Here is a 19,731-nt window from a genome sequence, read left to right as displayed (position 1 = left end):
ATTAAGGCATACATTTCATCATATATGCTACAATAAGTCCAGAAATGTAGGAAACAGAGTAAATAATTTTTAGGTTTTTGTGTATCTGTTGTAAATCCATACTGATACAGTGATGCATGCAAGTTGTTTCAACATGTGAACATTTAGAATGGACTCCATACAAAATAACTTTACAATACGTAGTTGCAATATCTTAAAGTCTAATTCTGACAATGGTGCATTTAAAATAAGGCCATTTAATGATGTTAACACGATCACCTAAACAGATTTTTGCAAAAAAGGAGGGCCCAAAATTCTAATCTTTCATGGGGCCCAAGAGTTCTGGTGGCGCCCCTGTACATGTCAACACACATACGAAATTCTCCCTCACTTTTAAAGAAAAATAAAAACTTCCCCATAATTTTGCCATTTAACCATTCTTACGAAAATACTGCTATAATGTCAAAAGCAACATTTAAGGATATTATACTGTACCACGAATACCTTGAAGAATGACATGTTTCTTTAAATGCAACTCTTGGATTTATTTAATGCTTTTAAAGTGCAAAAAAATAAAAAAATATATAAAGAAGACATGAACAAAGGTACCTTACTTAGTTTTTTTGTCTGAAAATATTTCTTTTGCATAAATGCCGGTTTAAAACATCGATCACACTTTGCTTTACTGGGCGATGATCTTTTGAATACATGTAAACATTTTGTATGACATAACACTTCACCTTCTAAGAAAACCAAACTCACACCAGTTGTGCGGCAGTTTCACCAGCTGCATTTTATCCTGCTTGTTGTTGTCAAAATATCCCAGGTAATTCTTGATATTTACACTTTCAAGTTATCAAAATGATGAATGTAGCAGTAAGAGGCCTGTGAATGTATCTGTAGTTGACAGTAAGGGATAAATAGTCTGTATAGTTGCTAGAAAAAAAGAGTACTTCATGCTCGTTTCCACTGTACAAAATGTTTGAATGTTCAGAGCCAGCAGTACTTGAAAACATTTAGCAACAAGCTGTTTAAAAACCTTGCTAACACACAATATATATTAACACACGTACACACTGTTGATTTTTTTACACAAAATATTTAAGACAGCTAAGGTTTTCATTCTGAACCAACCAATGTTTATAAAACAAATCAAGATTATTGTCCAGATTTTATCCAGACATTTCATTAAAAGATAACAGTGTTGGTTTGACAGTCACCAAAGTGCATCATTGTCCACTATCCATTGACATTCACACATTTAAAAATAATAAAGAAAAAAAAAAAGATGCAGTGAAATAAAGAGACACCTTTTCTGGGACTGAGGCAAAAAGAACTACACAGGTGTAAAATTACGTAGTTGATCACATGACCAGAGTTAAAAAAAAATCATGAAAAAGATTGAAAGAAAATTGTGGTTTGGATGATTTTAAAGCTTAATTGCAGTTTGCGTGTTCCTCTCCCACGCACAGGGTCAGTGTTAGTGTGTCAGCCCTGTTAAATGCAAAAGCGTAAATGGGGTGATTTTATCATCAAATGCCTTCGCCCATGGGGAGGCTGAATCATAATTATGAGGACTTTTGACAGAAGTACAAGTAATGCTGCATGTATTCACCTGCTGAATAAAAATTTTACATGCGCTCCTGATTGTGCCATGCTGTTAGCTGAAAGATCAACAATCAGTGAATGCAACAGAAAAAGAAACTTTGAGTCATCAATCACTAAAGTTCAGGAGCAGAAATTATATATATATATATATATAGGGAGAGAGAGAGAGATAGAGAGAGAGAGAGAGAGAGAGAGAGAGTATACCAGTTCTATTTTTTCTTTTTTTTAATTAAAGGCTTTTGCAGCTGCCACCAGCTTAACGTAATCAGTCCATAAAAATTATGTTTTTATCTGCCCTCACTCCCATAGACGCCTATCATCAGTTGTTTTACTTGATCATCTACAATACCAGACTGGTCCCTTCATTAAAACTGTTTGTACTGCCTGAAGTTTTCTCATGGATAAAATATAAGATTTCAACAAATGACTAATGGATGCATGCATTCATGAACCAATAATAATTTTTTTGACCAATCTCAGGAAAACAATGCATCATCCTTACCCAAAACAAACTGATAAATTTGAATTGGATTTCTGTAAATCATTTTTCTTCTGTTTTAGGCTTTGAAAAAAAAGAAAGATGTATTGATTTGCCTTTATAGGTAGTAGCTAAGCAAATATTGTAAACTGTGAATTTGCCAGAATGCAAGGAATTACATATTTATATTTTGGTATAATTTAGTATTTGTAGTTTGTGCTTTTTTTTCAGATTCTTCTCTCAGCTCCTGGTGTCTGCTGAGTGGAGACTTGAGGATCTGAAGGTTCATGTCAGGAGGAGAATTTAGTTTTTGTGAGTCCTTGATTTGTAGTATTTTAACCTTTGTGTATTTCCCAGCATTAAATGAATTCAAGCTTGTGTAAGTGTCTACGCCACAGTTATTCGTTTTAAAACAAGGCTAAGTTTAGGGCAATTTACTTGTCTTACTCTTTAGCATCGATTGTGTTCTTCTTTAAAATACAACTAAGTTAACAGGACTTTTTACATCTTTCGTCTGAAGTACATATTGCACATTTCAAAAAATAGCAAAGTTTCAAGCCTGAATCCAAACACCTTGTGACACATGCATGCAGCTGCCCAACAAAAGGCTTAATACCAAATACAAGTCTGAGGTCTGAAAACCAATGAGTGCAGTACTGAAATTGGAAACAAACTGTGGAGGCACATCTCAACTCTAAACAGTAGCCTACTGACAAAGAAAGTGGAATTCTTCTGAGTTTTTGAAGAAACTATATATTTTGGGGCTAGACGTGTTCACCAAATCTTAACTCACTGATTCTGCAGTGCTAAATCCTTTGGGAGGTATGTCCTGGCAGTTGCACCGTCCATGTGACAGGGGAAATGCTGTTTGGCTTTCAAATGTCCCTGCTTACACTCTGTTTTATATGCAGGAATGGTGACGCTGGATTTTGGGATAAAGAGGTTTGGATTAGAGGCTTTCATACGACTTCATTCCTGCCTCTGCTCCCTGGGTTTGGAAAGCAAAGGGAGGCATGTCTTTCTTCTTCTCCCTTTCAAATGTCACTGTTACGATGGACAGTCCTGACTCCTCCGCCGTCGCTTAATGCCCACTTCACCATTAACGCTGCTCCTCACGCTCTCATCCCGCCTCCTCTTAGACTTCCCAATCTGTGTAAAAGACACAGTGTTTTAGAAGGAGCTCAAATGAATCATGTAATGCTCGTGAATCGTTTATTTCATGAGAATATCCCTCCACATATATCAAATGAAAAGTGAAAGTTAAAGTTCAATAAAAATTCATTTAATTCTGTGAAACCAAACTATATTTAGAGTGATCATTAATATTAGAAGCTGCAACATGTGTTGTTGCTTTTCTATTCTTGATTTATTTTCTTGTTTTCAACAGAGAGAAGCATCAGCATCAGTTGGTGAGAAAATCAGCAAATCCATCAATGGACACTAGATGTCAGTAGTATACTGCTAAAGAAAGCACAGTGATACACAGGAGGACAATGCAGCAGGACGGTTTACTATCAAAATGAAATCAGGTATATAAAAAAAACATTCTGGTAAATCAAGTAAAGGTTTTAATGGGAGTTGGACACAGAGTCTCCAAATCCAGTTTCCAGAACTGTGATGTAAAATGCAAAAAAGAAATTACTTCATACAGTTATGTACTACATTAAACTGTTTCCACTTCTTAACTTGTTTGATATCAAGTCCCTCAGACTAAGGATAAGTAAGTGCAATGGACCTTGATCTTAGTGGAAACTTACTATATTTTTTCAAAAAAAATACTAACACATAAAACAGTGCTAGAACTGTTTTGGTGGGTCATAAAATTCTGGAAAACAAGACACTTTATCAAATCGTCGTGTGTGTGTGTGTGTGTGTGTGTGTGTGTGTGTGGTGTGTGTGGTATGTGTGGTAAGGTATGGATCCAATTGTTAGTACTAATGACTATAATTATTTCTTCAAATTATAATATTTTAAAATATTTAATTCACTTACAGAAAAGAAAAGAAAAAAGAAAAGAAAAAAGAGGAAAACAGAGAAACAAGTCAGGCTGACTGTTTGTCTACATTCAGCCAAGAGCAGTGAGTTTACAGACCTTGGCGTCCCGTTCAGCAAATTTCTGGAACATGTTGGCATAGGTCCTCTTGTCCTGTTCATGATGTTCCTTAATCTTGCTCTGGCAGATGGAAATCTGAGCACGAGCTGCTCGATTTGAGGGGCTGACTTGAAGCACTTGCTGAAAGTCTGCCATGGCAAGGCTGAACTCGTTGCGGAGGAGACGAGCTTCTCCACGACGATACAAAGCCTTCTCGTTTGTCTCATCGATCTCAATCACCTTTTACACACACACACAGTATAATTAGTGAAGAATCTATCCAGAAGAACAGAAGCTACATTGACTGTTAGGAAATTAAATAGTGGTTCAATATGGACTATCATCAGGGTAATGGCATCAGGCATCTCACCTTGTTGCAGTTCTCCACTACTTGTGAGAACTCTTTTAACCGCAGGAAACACAAAGCTAAATTAAGGTGGGCCGTCAAAATAAAGTCTTGTATCTTCTTCTGCTGCTCTAACCCAGTACCACACTCAATCTCTAGCCAGGAAACAATGCGCTGGTACTGGATGACCGCCTGGAAGTACCGCCCTGCCTAACACAAGAAGATAATAAGAACTTAGAAAGATGTGAACAAGAAGAAAATAATTTAAGAAAAAAGACCAGCATGGAGACTGTACCTTAAAATACTGATTCCCTTTATGCTTTACTCCAGCAGCCAAATCCAGCTTGTCATTCAAGTCCATTTCCCAGGATTCTTTAGCCTTGTGGAAACACAGTTAGTGTCACAGAAAGTGAGTAAACACTGTTTTTTTATGCTTTAGGTGAAATTATCTACATAACTATGTAGGAGTTCAATTTTGAGAGCTCACCCTTTCAAAGTCTTTGAGGGTAACTTCGTATACAATGTCTTTGTCTGGTCCAATTTTGTACTCCAGTTTACCTTCGCTTCCAAAGCCATACCTGTATTTAAAAAAAAAAAAAAAAAAGACAAACCATGAGCCTGTTGAGATCACTGTTCACAAGAGCAATTAGAAAGAAAAATAACTGCTAAAGCTTTATTTTGGAACACTTCACATCTACATGTCAAGCAGCCAAACTGGGTACAAAGACAGGATCAGCTGTCAACAGTCAACTGAAGCCATTTGATATTTAAACTGCGAGGTGGTCAATCCCGTCTGTGACAACATTTAAAACCTGACATTGGTGCAAACTGCCCACATGTTACACTCGTCAAAATGTTTACTTTTTTTTTTTTAACAAGTATCCCAGGCACTTGCTCAAAATACAATGACGTAAAAGGGACATGCTTTCACTGCTTTTGGAAACGCAGGTTTGTGAGGAATTTGGAAAGATTTCTGGAAAGAAATTCATTACACAATAGAGCAGTTGGTTTCGACACATCCCTTCAGAACCTATTCACAATGGCCCTATACCCTATGGATTTTAAAATCACATATTAACAAGTGTATTTTGCAACCAAATAGGCTGTTTGCTCTCAAACTGAGAAAAAACAACAAAATATCTATTGATAAGCGGATAAAGGAGAAAAAATATAATATATGCAGTGTGAAATAAATTAGGTGCATTTGCTAAAACAGAAGATTTACTGCAGGACATACACTGGAAGAACGCTTCCCCACTGAGATAAATGGGGATTTTTGTCATCTAAGTTGGAGAAACAACATGAATACAGTTTTTCATAGTTGGTTTCTTTTGTGTATCTGTCTTTATTTTCTTCTTTCAGGTTTGTTTTTGTTTTAGTTAATTATGTGGGGGTATGAACTGTTAGCATGAATTGTTATTGTGCTATGAATTCCTGGTAGGCTACTTATCACCGGTACTTTGCATTGCTTTTGCCAGAGGGAATTGGGGGGAGGAGGCTTGGTGTGGGCAGGGTTAAGGGAATGATATGATGTGGTTCAGGCAGTACAATGTGTTCTATTTGTTGTAATAATTCATTGGTATTTCTGTCTATTTTATTTATGATTTTTTTTTTTCTTTTAAGTAGCAGAACAATAAGATGTGGTTTAGGCTGTTCTATGTGTATACATTTTATACATTCTCTTTTTGTCTATGTTATTTTTGTTTAAAATAAAATTCTAAAAAACTAAGTGGAAAAACAAAAGAATCCCCACAAACAATTACCTGAACAGAGATCTGGGTTAAGTTAGAGAAGTAGAATGACTGAATGTACTTTTTGTATAATCAAATAAGAGGGAACTGCTATAATTATATATATATTTCACGTACCATTATGAGATACTTTACTTGGGTATATCCATTTTCTGCTCCTGTATACTTCTAATCTACTGCATTTCAGAGATAAATAATTTTTAACTCTTTATATTTATATGACAGCTATAGTTACTAGTTACTTTACAGAGAAGAGATTATCTTATTACATACAATACATTAAACCAGTGGTTTTGACCAGTAGTTTTTAACTTGTGACCCCTTACACTGGGGCCTCTTTCCACATTTCAGATGTCAAGAGTTATTTGCACCAAGGAGAAATTTCTCCTCTAAGCATCACAGCTGTATTCCTTTAAATAACTGTTCAAGGCTCAAAGAGATAAGATTATCCAATATTTCACTAAACACCAAAAATTCCCAAGAAATAAATCTAGATTTGTTTTCCAGCCCTTTGGGTTTTTTTTTATTTTATCTTACCTCTTTAATCCTCTCTCAACTGCCAAATTTATTTTGTGACCCTTTGCAGGAGCCCAAACCACTATAACTGTGTAGTAGTTCAACTCGCTCCACCTCGAACAGCTACAACAGATAAAAGCTACCAATGACTGCTGAATATTATCAGTCTAGTACTGTCGTATGTAATAACATACCAATATCGGTATAAAGGACTTTTTTTGCATACGCACTGCATACTTTAAGCACAGTTTCCTACAAGAATACTTTTACTTAATTGTGATTTTGAATGCAGGACTTTTACTTTTTTACATTGTCATATTGCTGAATAAGAAAAGTACATCTTCCACCACTGGTCTGAAAAAAAACCCATATCAGACAAACAAGGAGAGAAGAACGACTGCTTGTTAAAGTCGAGAAATGAATATAATCATTACCTGACAGAAATCATAAATTAAGCACCATGAAATTCATAAAAAAATTTAATTTCATGGTGCTTTTTTGTATTTTGGCTTAAAAGGTCTAATGAAGGAAAACAGGACACAGTATAAAAATCTAGCAGAGACAACTGCCAAAGAAATCTCACATAAAGACTGGCTCATTGTGATTTTTTTTACCAACTTACTTTGGTTTTAAGTAAAGTACACAGCACTCTCCTCTCTGCATCTTGTCCATGGCTCGGTCCACTCCCAGAGGAACACTTTTATCTTCAGCCTCACCAACAATAAAGGTGACATCCCTGCAGTCAAACAGTCGACCACCACAGCTCCCCTCCAGGTGCACTGTTGGACACACCACAAACAATGACACAATTTAACCTCTGATGCAACCGTTTAATGCATTGGTTAATCAGCAAAACTGACGCCAAGAGTGCTGTTACCGTCAACACTTGCTCCGTCGTTGGGATTAGTGTAACCGTCCCCTTTGACCTTTATTCTTCTTATGATGCCGCCGTCATCTGTAAGCATCTCTCCTTCGAACTTGATTAGCTCCATCTGTTTTGTTGTAAACATTTATTAAATCATTGTGCTACACGAAGAGGGAAATAAAGGCAAACTCAAAATTACAGCTCTGCAGAACTCAGTGTATTGTGTTACAGTACATAGGCGTGGGAGGAGAAGAACAAATACATAACAAAAAAACAAGTAGGAGTCATCACATAAGTCATGAAAATAAAAAAGAAGAAATAATAATGACTATTGAAGATACAATACCCGTGCAATCAGACATATATGTATATACTTCATTCCTCTAATAAGACAAGACAAATATGATGGATTAGTGAGCTAAGATAATTTGATCCCTCTCAACTTCGTAACCAAAAAAAAACATCTTTTATCCCTTTTATTCCCCCCTAATTAACTTTTATGTTGGAAAGATCATCTTATTCCACTCTGACAGTATTTAGTTAGTCTGTAAACATAATGTCGCAACCTACTGCAACTTAAGCTGCATATTTACACTGAGAGAAATATTCAAACCCAAGACTATTTGGCTGCACAGCATGAGTCTGTAATAACTGTCCCACCCAGTGGGTTTACACTAAGAGCGTAAACAACAATAAAATTCAAAAACATTTCCCCCATCTAGCATTTCTGAGCAGTATATAAAACTTTAGTAAGTGCTTTATACCATGTTATGATGTAGTTATAAGCAGCTATAAGGACACTGTGACATGTTTATTAATGTCCAGTATATGACAACATATATAACTTCTCCTTTGAAGACGTATTTTATATCATTACAGCTGTGTTCTACAGTATTGTTATTCATTATCTGTTTATGCATCAGCCTCCATTGGAGCTATAGTCCACAGGAGGAGTTAAAGTTAATAAACACTTTATAGCAACTGTAACAACAAAGTTAGAGAGTAATAAACCATTTCTCAGAGTTTATAGACTGCTTACAAATGCTAAACATGGAGGGACTTAAAGTAAAGTTTTAAATAAGTAACCTGACTACGTCTGCTTATGCAGCACATGATGAGTAATTACATTTAAAGTTAACTTGTGAAGCAGAGCAGTCGGCAAAATCTCTTCTGTTTATTTTCTCTCCATTTGTCCCAGAACTGAATTATAATTATCACTGATTGGAGAGGACTAAGAAAGCCTGAATTCTTTCCCCACTGAAATCCAAACATACTGTAAAGTAAGACTGGCAACTGGACTACGCTGGCTGTTTGACTATGAGAGATTAAAACAGACAAACCAGTTAATTTTATGACCAGGAAGCTCCATCTGCAGAGACTGACACATGCCCCTAAATCATGAGAGTCCCTCTGCGTGATGCAGAATTAGCGGCAGCACAAATGGCAGCACTGACGTGGCACACCTACCTCAAACACTACCGGGGAGCTGGGAGGAATTTTGTCAGGGTTCCCAGCAGGTCCATACGCATACTCTGGTTTACACAGCAACGTGCTCACTTCACCTTTCTGCATGGACAACACACCGATATCCCATGCCTTCAGGACTTGTCCTGAGAGTGGATAAAGAAAATTTTAAAAAAAAAGAAAAAAAAAAGGAAAACAATAAGTATAATGATGACAATTTAAAGGAAAGGTCCAACAATTGGGAAAAAAAAAACTTTAATTGCTTCCTGGAGAGTCAGATGTGAAGATGCCAATCTCACATCTCTCTGGAATACATGAAGCTGAAGCAAACAGCCAGGTAGCTTAGCATAGCGTTATGACTGGAAATAAGGGGAAACAGCGAGCTTGGCTCTGTTGTCCAAAGGTAACAAAATCCACTTGAAAGCACCTCTAAAGCTCAACAATTAAAGGAATAAATTAATACACACACACACACACACACACACACACACACCAATGATCTGACATTCACACCCACTTCACATTGTGACTGGCCAGCTGTGAGGAGGGTGAGAAAGAAGCCAGGGTTTGAACTTCTTTCTTTAGCTCTCTTTTTTCATTCTCGACATTATTTAAATGATGTCATGTCTCCCCTTCTCTTTATGATGAGCGGTTTTTCACTCCGCTTTTGAGTGTGGCCATTCAAAACAACAATAAACACTTCTGACTTCCAATGAGGTCAGACAGCATATAATCTAGGCATAACCCAACCCTTAGATTAGAAGATCATGTCTGCTTGTTAAACATAAGGCTAGAGATAACAGCTGGTTATCTTAGCTTAGTGTAATGACTGAAAATGGTCTGTCGTTATGCTAAGATAAGCCAAATGTATCTTTGCTATAGTTTCATGATTACTTGACAGACGTGAGAGTGCAATCAGTCTTCTCATCCAACTTTCAACAAGAGAGTAAATAAATGTACTTCCCAAAATGTCAAGCTATTCCTTTATGTAAGAGGCAACCCTATTGCATCACCAGGTTGGACAGTAATTATCACCTACCCTTGCCCACATTGAAGCTGAAAGGTTCTTTTCGATCTCGACTGCAGTCAAACTTCTTTCCCGTGAGCAGCTTTCCAGTGTAGTGGACAGTCACCCTGTCCCCAATCATTGGTCGTTCTCCCTCTAATCCCGGGTGCTTTACGACCTGCAGACAGAAGAGATTCAAGTTTCCAGTTGAATTAAAAAGCTTTTTTGTCAGAGAAAATGAAATAAATAAATAAAGAAGAGTTGGTAGATCCAGAAAAAAAGACAAGAGAAAACATGACCATGCCATATGGTGGGACAGTGAGTCCTACTTGTTCCTGAACGCACACAACATGAACACTGAAATGTAAAGCAATGACAATAGATACCTTGATAACTCCTTGGTCTCTACTGGGTGTTACATCAATGCCCTTTGCAGCAAACACAGCTGTGGCTGTCTGGGCATCCATTGGCAAATCCTGATCAGTGGTCATATCTGCGTGTGGGCATCACACGGTTAACACTGCAAAAAGAAAAAAAAAAAGAAAGAATTAACACACATCTGTGTGTCAGCAAAACTGAACACCATAAATGTAAATAACATGTCCGTATGTCTCATGTTTTCACTTTGGGACAATTTGTGGAGCTGGACTGGAAAATCACAATCTCAGACAAAAATAACAATACAAGATCCCCATCATCCACACAATAACTGTGACTTTTTCTTAACATTATGTAACCTATTGCTCTTGAAGGACACATGATCTAAATGCATCTACCACGCTGAAGATATGTTTCCAATTTTGCGGCAAAAGCAACATTAACATTGATCCCATTTGTATGAGGAACATTACTTTGCACTGCAGTTGCGATATCACTCACACCTTGTCTGATCCCCCACAGCTGAAGTAATTATATAACTACAAATCTATGTTAAACGCAGTGGCTTTAACAAAGAGGTACAGTGTGTTCAAGGGTATTACTTTATGGCCCTGTGACAATCTATAAATGACATCTGGATATTTTGTGGACCAAATTATATCTGTGGTAGAGCAGAACCTCATTTAGGTATTTTCACTGTTAATTTTGTGATGAGTATTTCAACATTAGCCTTTGTGAAAGCCTCATCTGCACAGGAAAGTGTGGGCTTGACTACGCTCACACACTCTGTGCTTATAAAGCTGCGCCATCACAAGTAGATCCTGTTTATCTCTTTCAGTGTTTGTGATGAGGTAGGTGAAAATCTTGAATTCAATCACAACTGTTCAATTCATCGGTGATACGCCTGTAAAATATCCGAATATGTGGCTACATATTTTCTGCTTTTCCGTGATTTAAATATGGTGGTGACAAATTAAAGGAAAAAGCCAACATAATGTGTCTTAGTAAGGTGTTTGGCCACCGCAATCTGCCAGAACAGCTTCAGTGCAACTCGGCTTTGATTCTACAAGTCTCTGAACTCTACGGGAAGGATGAGCAACATTGTTCCAAAAGATATTTCTTCATTTGGTGTTTTGATGACGGTGGTGCAGAGCACGCATCAGCCCAAATTCTCCCATAGATGTTCAGTTGTGTTGAGATCTAGTGACTGCAAAGGCCATAGCATATGATTCACATCATTTTCATACTCATCAAACCATTCAGTGACCCCTCATGCCCTATGGAAGGGAGCATTGTCATCCTGGAAGAGACCACTCCAATCAGGTTATAAATGTTCTATCATAGGATAAAGGTGATCACTCAGAACAATGTTCTGATTTCTAGTGACCCTTCCCTCTAAGGGGACTTGTGGACTCAAACCATACCAGCAAAATGCCCCCACAGCATAACCGTTCCACTGGATCCCCTCACTGTAGGAGTCAAGAATTTGGGCCTGTGCCGTTCCCTTGGTGAACACCACACATGTACTCGCCCACTTGTGGAGAATATGGTGAATGATGACTCATCTTACCATATCACTGTTTTCCACATCTCTGTAGACCGGTGTCTATGGTTATAGCACCACTGAGCTCTCAAATTTGCATTCATCTTTATAATGAGGGGTTTATGCACTGCAATACTTCTACAATATCCCTCTCTATGTAACTGTCAACGAACTGTTTTTGCTCACACAGTCTGATCACGTCCTGCCTACATCCTCAGTCACCTGAGGAACAGTTGCTCTTCTGTTTTTCCTTATATATCACACTAATGCACGAGCATCACAGTCATCAAATGTGCCCTGACGGCCACAATGTCCAACCTGTCTTTCCCATAGATCTAAATGCAAATGTCACTTTAGTCACTGTTCCTATTGAAACACTAGCCAGCTGAGCAGTCTTTGTGACTGAAGCTCCTGCCATCTGTGCCCCAACAATGAACCCTCTTTCAAAGTCACTTAGATCTTTTCCTCTTGCCATGTTGATACAAAGTCAGAATTAACTGGGCCAGCTCTGCATTTTTAAACGTGCCACAGAGCATGATTGGATGTTAGTTGCTTAATTTTACCATGCAGTGCACCTGTATGGAAGCGTCTGCATTTCTTATGCTTCTCCACTCATTTATTCAAGTTTTTTCCTTTAATTTGTCGCCTGTCTGTAGTTTAAATACGTCTGCATGGCCATCATATCTACAAAACTAAAGGTCCATTCTTACAATTCTCTTCTTTCAGTGGAACCAATTCCCATCCCAAGAATTAGTGGCAGCACAAATGGCAGATATGTTGCAGGTATGCTGGCGTTTATGCCAGCTTTTGGCACGAGTACAGACACATAACCACGTTTGATACCCAGCCTTGCAGACAGTCAAACAGACAGGTACATAAACTAAAACTGAAATTTCTCAGTTAAGTCTTGAAATGAATGATGAGAAATTAAATCCTCTCTTTCATTTACTGCAACAAAAGAAGCCAAGCTTCAAATGTTAAATGTTTAATGTTCATCTAAATTATAAATTATCTGATAGAAGAACAGGCAAACAAGATTAAGAAACTGGCTGGACATTACAGACAGACAGATATAGAACTGTACATGATATATTTGGGCTGCATATCATTTGAAATTTATCGCCACTAGTGCTGATACCATTTGTGTTTTTGTTTTTTGTTTTATTGTGAACAAAAACCAAATTTCTCAAACGTTTACAGTGGACGTACAAGAAGTTTGCCTGAATAAAAACTAAAACCGACAAAATTATGAATCAGATTCGGATTATTTGATCAAAGAAAACATAAACAAGATCACAAATCTAACCAGTCAATGTCAGCTTTTGGAACTTGGCAGTTTTCAATGCTCCATGCAGACACACAGACAGACAGCAGTTTTGCCAGAGCAGCTAAACTGTTTTGACCTGTTGGTGTTACAGCCGTTAAATCTTGCCTCTCTCATCACAGCAGCAATCATTGTTGACACACATTGTTGCTGCCTCAATAAATGTGGCTTCAGGCGTTTTCAGTCAGCCCTGGCACAACAATCTTGACACTGTTTGCAGACAATGAAAAAGCTAGTTAGCTATGTTGAACATGTTGGCAAATACTACTTGGTGATTATTATCACACACGACAGCTGAGACGTTAACACTTGCTCACGTAGCATCAGATCACAGCTGCTCTGGGACTGTGTCTGGATGTTACTAATGTTAGCCCAGAGTTGTGAAGTTAACGATAACAGAAAATGTAAAATTTACGATGAGATACTTTATGTCAGGCAGACCAACAAATGTTTTGTGCTTCACTTTATTAGATTGAGTAGCATTTCGAGCCCAAACTGGATCTCCATCAGAGCGATTCTTCGATTTTTTTTTTTTTAAAGTGTTTCAAGTTTTGGGAAGCAGAAATCATTGTACAGTTTTTGAACTCAGCAACCCAGAAAAAAAAAGATGTGTGTTTTGCAAAATGACCAACAAGCTATCTTGATTTCAAAATTATATATTGCAAGGGAAGCAAATAATGATGCAAGCTCTTGCTAAAATTGTTAGTCATATGCCGATATGTCACCAGAGAACAATATTTATATAAAAGCTATGTTTTTGCTTTTATATGCTTTTTGCTTGTTTGCCTTGTCTGTGTTTGCTAAATAAAGATAAGAGATTATCTCACTGATGTCGCAAGCACAAATTTTATCACATCACACCTTCACTGTCGCCAATCATTTGAGCTCCCCGCGCTGGACATCCTGTAACATTAGGCCATGTTAAGTACAGCTCAGTGACAGAGGTTCTCAGTTCTATTTCTCCCTTAAAAAACATTTTAAAGTTCTATTTAATTTGACATTCTGAGTAAAGTCATATTCATATTTACTGCAGTGACTAGACAGCAATGTGAGGGAGAGGACAGGTTATGCCAGGCGTTGTTTCGGACAGCAGTCTTATGGCCATTTAACATTTCCACAGAGATGTTTTAAGGCTATAAATGCTGCTCAAGGGCCGTGCGTTTTGAGAGGGAGGAACAGTAGCTCTCATTCCCTGCATCATTTTCGAGATTCTTCCACCAGCTGTCCTGTCCGACTTTAAGGACATCCAGGATGCTGTTGATGATCATGTGCGAATATTAGGACATTATGCCGTGCTGACTACGTTCTTAAAAAGCCTGTAAATATGAACATTAAGTCACAGAGGCTGGCCTGAGATGCTTCATTCTGGCAATAAGCTCATCATATTGAATACTGATGAGGAAATAGATACAAACTCATTTTGTCAGTGTGGGTGAGATCTGAAGAACAGTAAGAGCTCAAAGACATGGCACCACCCATGTGCCCCAATCCACAGAGTAAAACCATAAAGATCTATCTTACTGATATCTGCACAATTTTATTCGGCTCCTTCAATTCTGTGTCCCCTCACAAAAGACCAAGTGTCCGTTTACTGGCCTCTTAAACACAAGTCAGCACAAAATGTCCGTCTGTTCTGTAGCTACACCTTGTCCTGTGTCTAAATTTCATGGATTTCATTTTAGATGTAGCTCGTTGTGCATGTGTGTGTGCATTTGTGTGTGTGTGTCTGTGCATGCGAGTGTGTGTGTGTGCATCTGAACACAATGTTCCTTCTATTCACAGTTCCCCACTGGCAAAGCCTGATGGTGTTCACCAATCTGACCCCCTCACGTACAACCCAGCTTCAGTTTTTGGATGAAAACAAGCAGATTTTAATTAGTGAGTGTGGCTTTATCTTTACATTTATGTTAACAACGTGACTTAAATTCAAATAAGGCAGGAGGAGTAACACTGTGGTAATTTTTATTAAAAATTACCATCATTAATAAAAGTAACATAATTAAAAGTTTCTCGTTCCATAAATTTTTATCATTTTACTTTTAGCTTTTCCTTTATGAAAAAAAAAAGTTCTTTTTTTTTTTATCAAACATTAAACAGGGAAACCAGCTGCAAATAGTTACTACACAGATAAGATGGCATGTAGGCTACATGTACCTAAACTCAGATACCCTGCGGAGGAATGCAGGAACAGCACACAGTGGAGCAAAGACCACATCCACAGACGACACACAGTGTATCTGTACATTCTGTCTCACACTCGTACTCTGCTGCTGATTCATATGTGAACATGTGAGAACACACTGTGCATGACAAACCTATGGAGTGACATCCTGAAGAGGAGCATTGTCTGACACCTGGGAGTCTTTTTTTTTTTTTAAGCTGACTAATACATCACAGGGAATTAAGCAGGATGCAGGAAAAGCTTGTAAAGTTGGTTTTATGGACAGCACTGTTTTTGGAAGTGCTGCTACCGTGTTAACACTGTGTGGTGAACATACTTCATGACATGAGATGACTTTGCAAACCCTTGAATTTGCAGCGACAGCTGGTCCCCCTTAAGACAATCATGTTGATGTATTTGGGCAAGAAGTTATTTGTTGTCATTAAATATCTCTTTGACGCAGCCTGAATCATCTTAACCCATGCCCATGTCAGCAGGCCAAACTCTGTCTGTGTTACCTCCTCATTTAATTTAAAATACATCTATGATAACCCGTATATTTTAAGTTATTCAGAGGCTAATATTATCCATCCTGTAATGTGCAACTATGTCCAAAATGAATAACAATCAGCACAGAGTGAACTAGAGTAAACGTTGCTAGTTCTAATTTACTGGGTTACACAGCCTGTAATATGTGAAGATACACCTAAGCCTAAAGGGATTCTGGATGTAAATTGTTGTCCTCATCCACCTCCACTGGGAACCACAGCCAAGTGCCACATTCACACACACACTCTTACCTATAAACACACACACGAAGGGAGTGTGTGTGTGAGTGTGTGTGTGTGTGTGTGTGTGTGTGTGTGTGTGTGTGTGTGTGTGTAGGGGGTACAGATGTAACCTCAAATGCCCCCAGACATTGGCTGTGACAAATTTAACATCCATCCTATAATATCTTAAAACCAGACAACTTCAACTGGACATCTGTTTTGTGTTTTTCTTTTTTTTTAATCACTGACCGTTTTACCAGACAACATTTATTTATTTATTTTCTTATCCCAAATAAAAGGTAAACGTTCATGATGTATAACAAGTGTCCCTTTAACTTAGCCAGGCGTGAACAGAAAGCACTAGAAAGCCGGTGATGTCTTAATTAACTCCTTAATTAAGTCTAACAGCAGCAGAACATATAAAAGGGGGGGGGGGGGGCACTCACATTTCACTGTGCTCCTCTTCTCTTTCTCCTTTCCCCGAAACGGCCGGTGACCCGCTGAAATTTCACTCGGTAGATTTCTAACAGCGTCTGTTTCTTCTAATTCAAGTCCGCGCCTCTCATCTCACGTCCAGGGTACTAAATGTCCTGTCCATGTGGTTAGTATGTAGCGCTGTTTTTGTCTCTCTCTTTTCTTTTTTCTTCTTTTCTCTGTCTCTCTCTCCACCACCACCTTTATCCCTGTTCCTCTCTTAAACGTGCCGGTGTAGAAGCCGCATGGAGTTCAGACTTCAAAATGACACTGGTGAGGGAGAGAGGCAGAGACACACTGAGAGAATAAAAGAGAGAGAGAGAGAGAGAATAGAGTAGAGTAGAGTTGGGAGGGCGTTTAGTGTAAAATTAAGGGCAGGTCTTGGAAAGCAGCCACAAAGTAACACAATGTTCCGGCTGTACTGTAGCTGTACCGCTGCCGCTGCTGATGAGAACACTGTGTTCCAATAGACACCCTGACCTGTAACCCGTTCCGTGCCGAGCCAGGCCGGGAACAGCCTGTACCGCAGCAGGCTGTCCTCTCCGCTCAGCTGACAACACATATCATCAACACTGCTGTGTAATAGCCGAGCCTCAGCCCGCCCGCCTCCCGTACATACGGGATGTGTAAGCACCGAATAAAAAGCTCACTTCACTGCCCGATAAGACGCGCGGTGAGACGGATTACTGTTTCTGTAAGAGACGGTAAAAAAAAAAAAAACCAAAAAAAAACCCCGCCTTTTTTTTCTTTGTTTTTTTGGTTTACCGGATATTTAAAATTGCTGTAACGTTTCTATAACTTATTTGAAGGTAGGGATTTCGACAAATGTGCATAAATGTTTACATTATATTATTTATTATTATCATCGTTATTATTATTATTATCATTATGAACCTACTGCCTCGTGGTAATCTTCCTTTCTTGTGATTTTTAGTGTGTGGAGATAATTTGTCATATTTTTCCAAACAACCGGTGTTTACATTATTGCGGTGTTTACAGTGGTGAAGCATATTATTCAGCTCTTTTATGTAAGAGTAGCAGCGCTATAATGAAAAAATACCACAAGCATAAGTCACAAGTTCTGACTAAATTCAATATAAACAAACTTAGCAGTAAAATACATTTAAGGGTTTAAAGTAACAGTACTTACTAAGAAGGATGGTTCTTGGAATTTAATAATTTCTTTTAATTTTGGGAAGTGTTATTACAGTGTGTTTTATGAGCTCTCAATTTGCAAGTCAAATCTTAATCTGAGAAGAAAATTATGCATCTGTTTTGCAGTAGCTTGACCAAGTTACTTCCTACCCAATCTGTTACTATACCCTAATCAAATGTCAAGGTGTTAAATGACAATTTAAACTTATGAACCTAGTTCCTGGTTATGTGTGTTTCTTGCATGTAATGTTTAATGCATCATAAACATTACATGTTTTTGCACATAAAATATTAACCTGCAAAGAAAGTGTTACACTAAATCATACAATAATTTACCCTAAAATGGAGTTAAAAATGCAAATGCTTTACTAAATCCTCAGTATGTTTAAACTGTAGGCTACTTAAATGCACTACCTGAGCAAATATGTTTAATTACTTCCCGTATAACCTGTTACTTTACTCCAATCAGTTTTACAATACCAAAGTATCTTAAATTACAGGTAAATATTTAAAGTACAAGTACTTGCTATGACGCATAGTCCCTGTCAGAGTAATAAATGTCAACTTGAAGTAATAAACCTTGTCTAGGTGCTGTTATATAATATCTGCATACTGTTTGAAAGGAGTATGATGTATGAGCTCCTGATTTGCAGATCAGATATTAATCTACAAAGAAAACAGTCCAGCTGTTTTACAGTAAAACATACAATATGTCAAAAATGTATGGCTGCTTATACATAACTTCAGTAAATATGTTTACTTACTTGCTGCTTAACCTGTCAACATTAGCAGCATGAAGGCACATTTAAGTACAAGTGAATACTGAAAGTAAAAGTACTTACTGTGAAGCACAGTCCCTGTCAAAGTGTTCAGTGACAACTTAAAGTAATAAACCTGGTCCAGGTGGGGTTGTGTGTGACTGATTTTTGTAATGTTGGGAATGGGTATAATTATAAGGTTTTGTTTTGTAAGTCAGCAGCATGATCTCATGGGATTGCGTTTAAGTAGTATGCCACTTCCAGTGACCTTTTGCGTGTCATGTCTACATATTTTAAGCTTTTCATGAGTCATTTAATGTAGTTTTGTGTTAGAGTTAGTGTTAGAATTAGGGTAAGGGTTGGGGTTGAGGGAGGGCTGCAAAAAAAACAGTAGTGATAAGTTGGGAAATTGGCATATCATTGACTTGAAGTCAGATATTACCCTGGAATGAATATAATTCCGCTATTTAGCATTAAAACATGTGATAACCTTCTCTGAAATGCAGAAGAGTAAAAATAAGTACCAATATGTCAACACTCATTGCCTGAGTATATTTTTAGTTACTTCCTACCTTACCCATGATTGTTGACTGATTAACTTTTTCCCATGTGACCAGTATTATAATAGAAAGCATTAAAAGTAAGCTGACAGTGCTGAATGACATAAAGTAATAAACCTAGTCCAGATGATGTAAGTACTTCATGTAATGTTGGGAAGTAAAATGTTGTATATTTTATCAAATCTTGTTTTGCATTACATACAGTAAACGCCTGTATCTCAAAACTGTTTAAATCTAAATTTAATTAGGTTTCCCATGTAGCATTAGTAAGCTATTAGTAGACTGAGTATTGAAAGTGCTAACTGTTAAGGATAGTCCCTATCAAAGTGTTAAATGACAACTCAAAGTAATACACCTGTCCAGGTGTAATTATCTCCTGTAATTTTGTGGTATTAAGCAGTTAGCATTATTTCTTGAGCTCTTGGATGACAAGTCATATCTTCAAAGAAAATAGTGCAGCTATATTGCCATAAAACAAACATTGATGTTCTCTGAAATGCAGT

At 37.7% G+C, this 19,731-nt stretch overlaps 1 protein-coding gene across 1 annotated transcript; it reads right to left on the bottom strand.

Moving 5' to 3' along the window:
* Positions 1-509: 509 nt before the first annotated feature.
* fkbp5 (FKBP prolyl isomerase 5) lies at positions 510-17,052 on the bottom strand. Its single transcript, XM_041034972.1, has 11 exons — positions 16,728-17,052; positions 10,492-10,625; positions 10,139-10,283; positions 9,103-9,245; positions 7,648-7,762; positions 7,393-7,549; positions 4,991-5,081; positions 4,799-4,882; positions 4,528-4,713; positions 4,158-4,397; positions 510-3,214 (listed from the first exon to the last, which is right to left on the bottom strand). The coding sequence occupies exons 2-11, from the start codon at positions 10,594-10,596 to the stop codon at positions 3,113-3,115; spliced, it is 1,368 nt and encodes a 455-aa protein (XP_040890906.1). The 5' UTR covers positions 10,597-10,625; positions 16,728-17,052; the 3' UTR covers positions 510-3,112.
* Between the last annotated feature and the right edge of the window lie 2,679 nt (positions 17,053-19,731).

This window comes from Toxotes jaculatrix, chromosome 3 (assembly GCF_017976425.1).
Source record: "Toxotes jaculatrix isolate fToxJac2 chromosome 3, fToxJac2.pri, whole genome shotgun sequence".
NCBI lineage: Eukaryota > Metazoa > Chordata > Actinopteri > Toxotidae > Toxotes > Toxotes jaculatrix.
The sequence above is the reverse complement of the archived record's forward strand: the minus strand, read 5'-3'. Positions and strand labels throughout refer to the sequence as shown.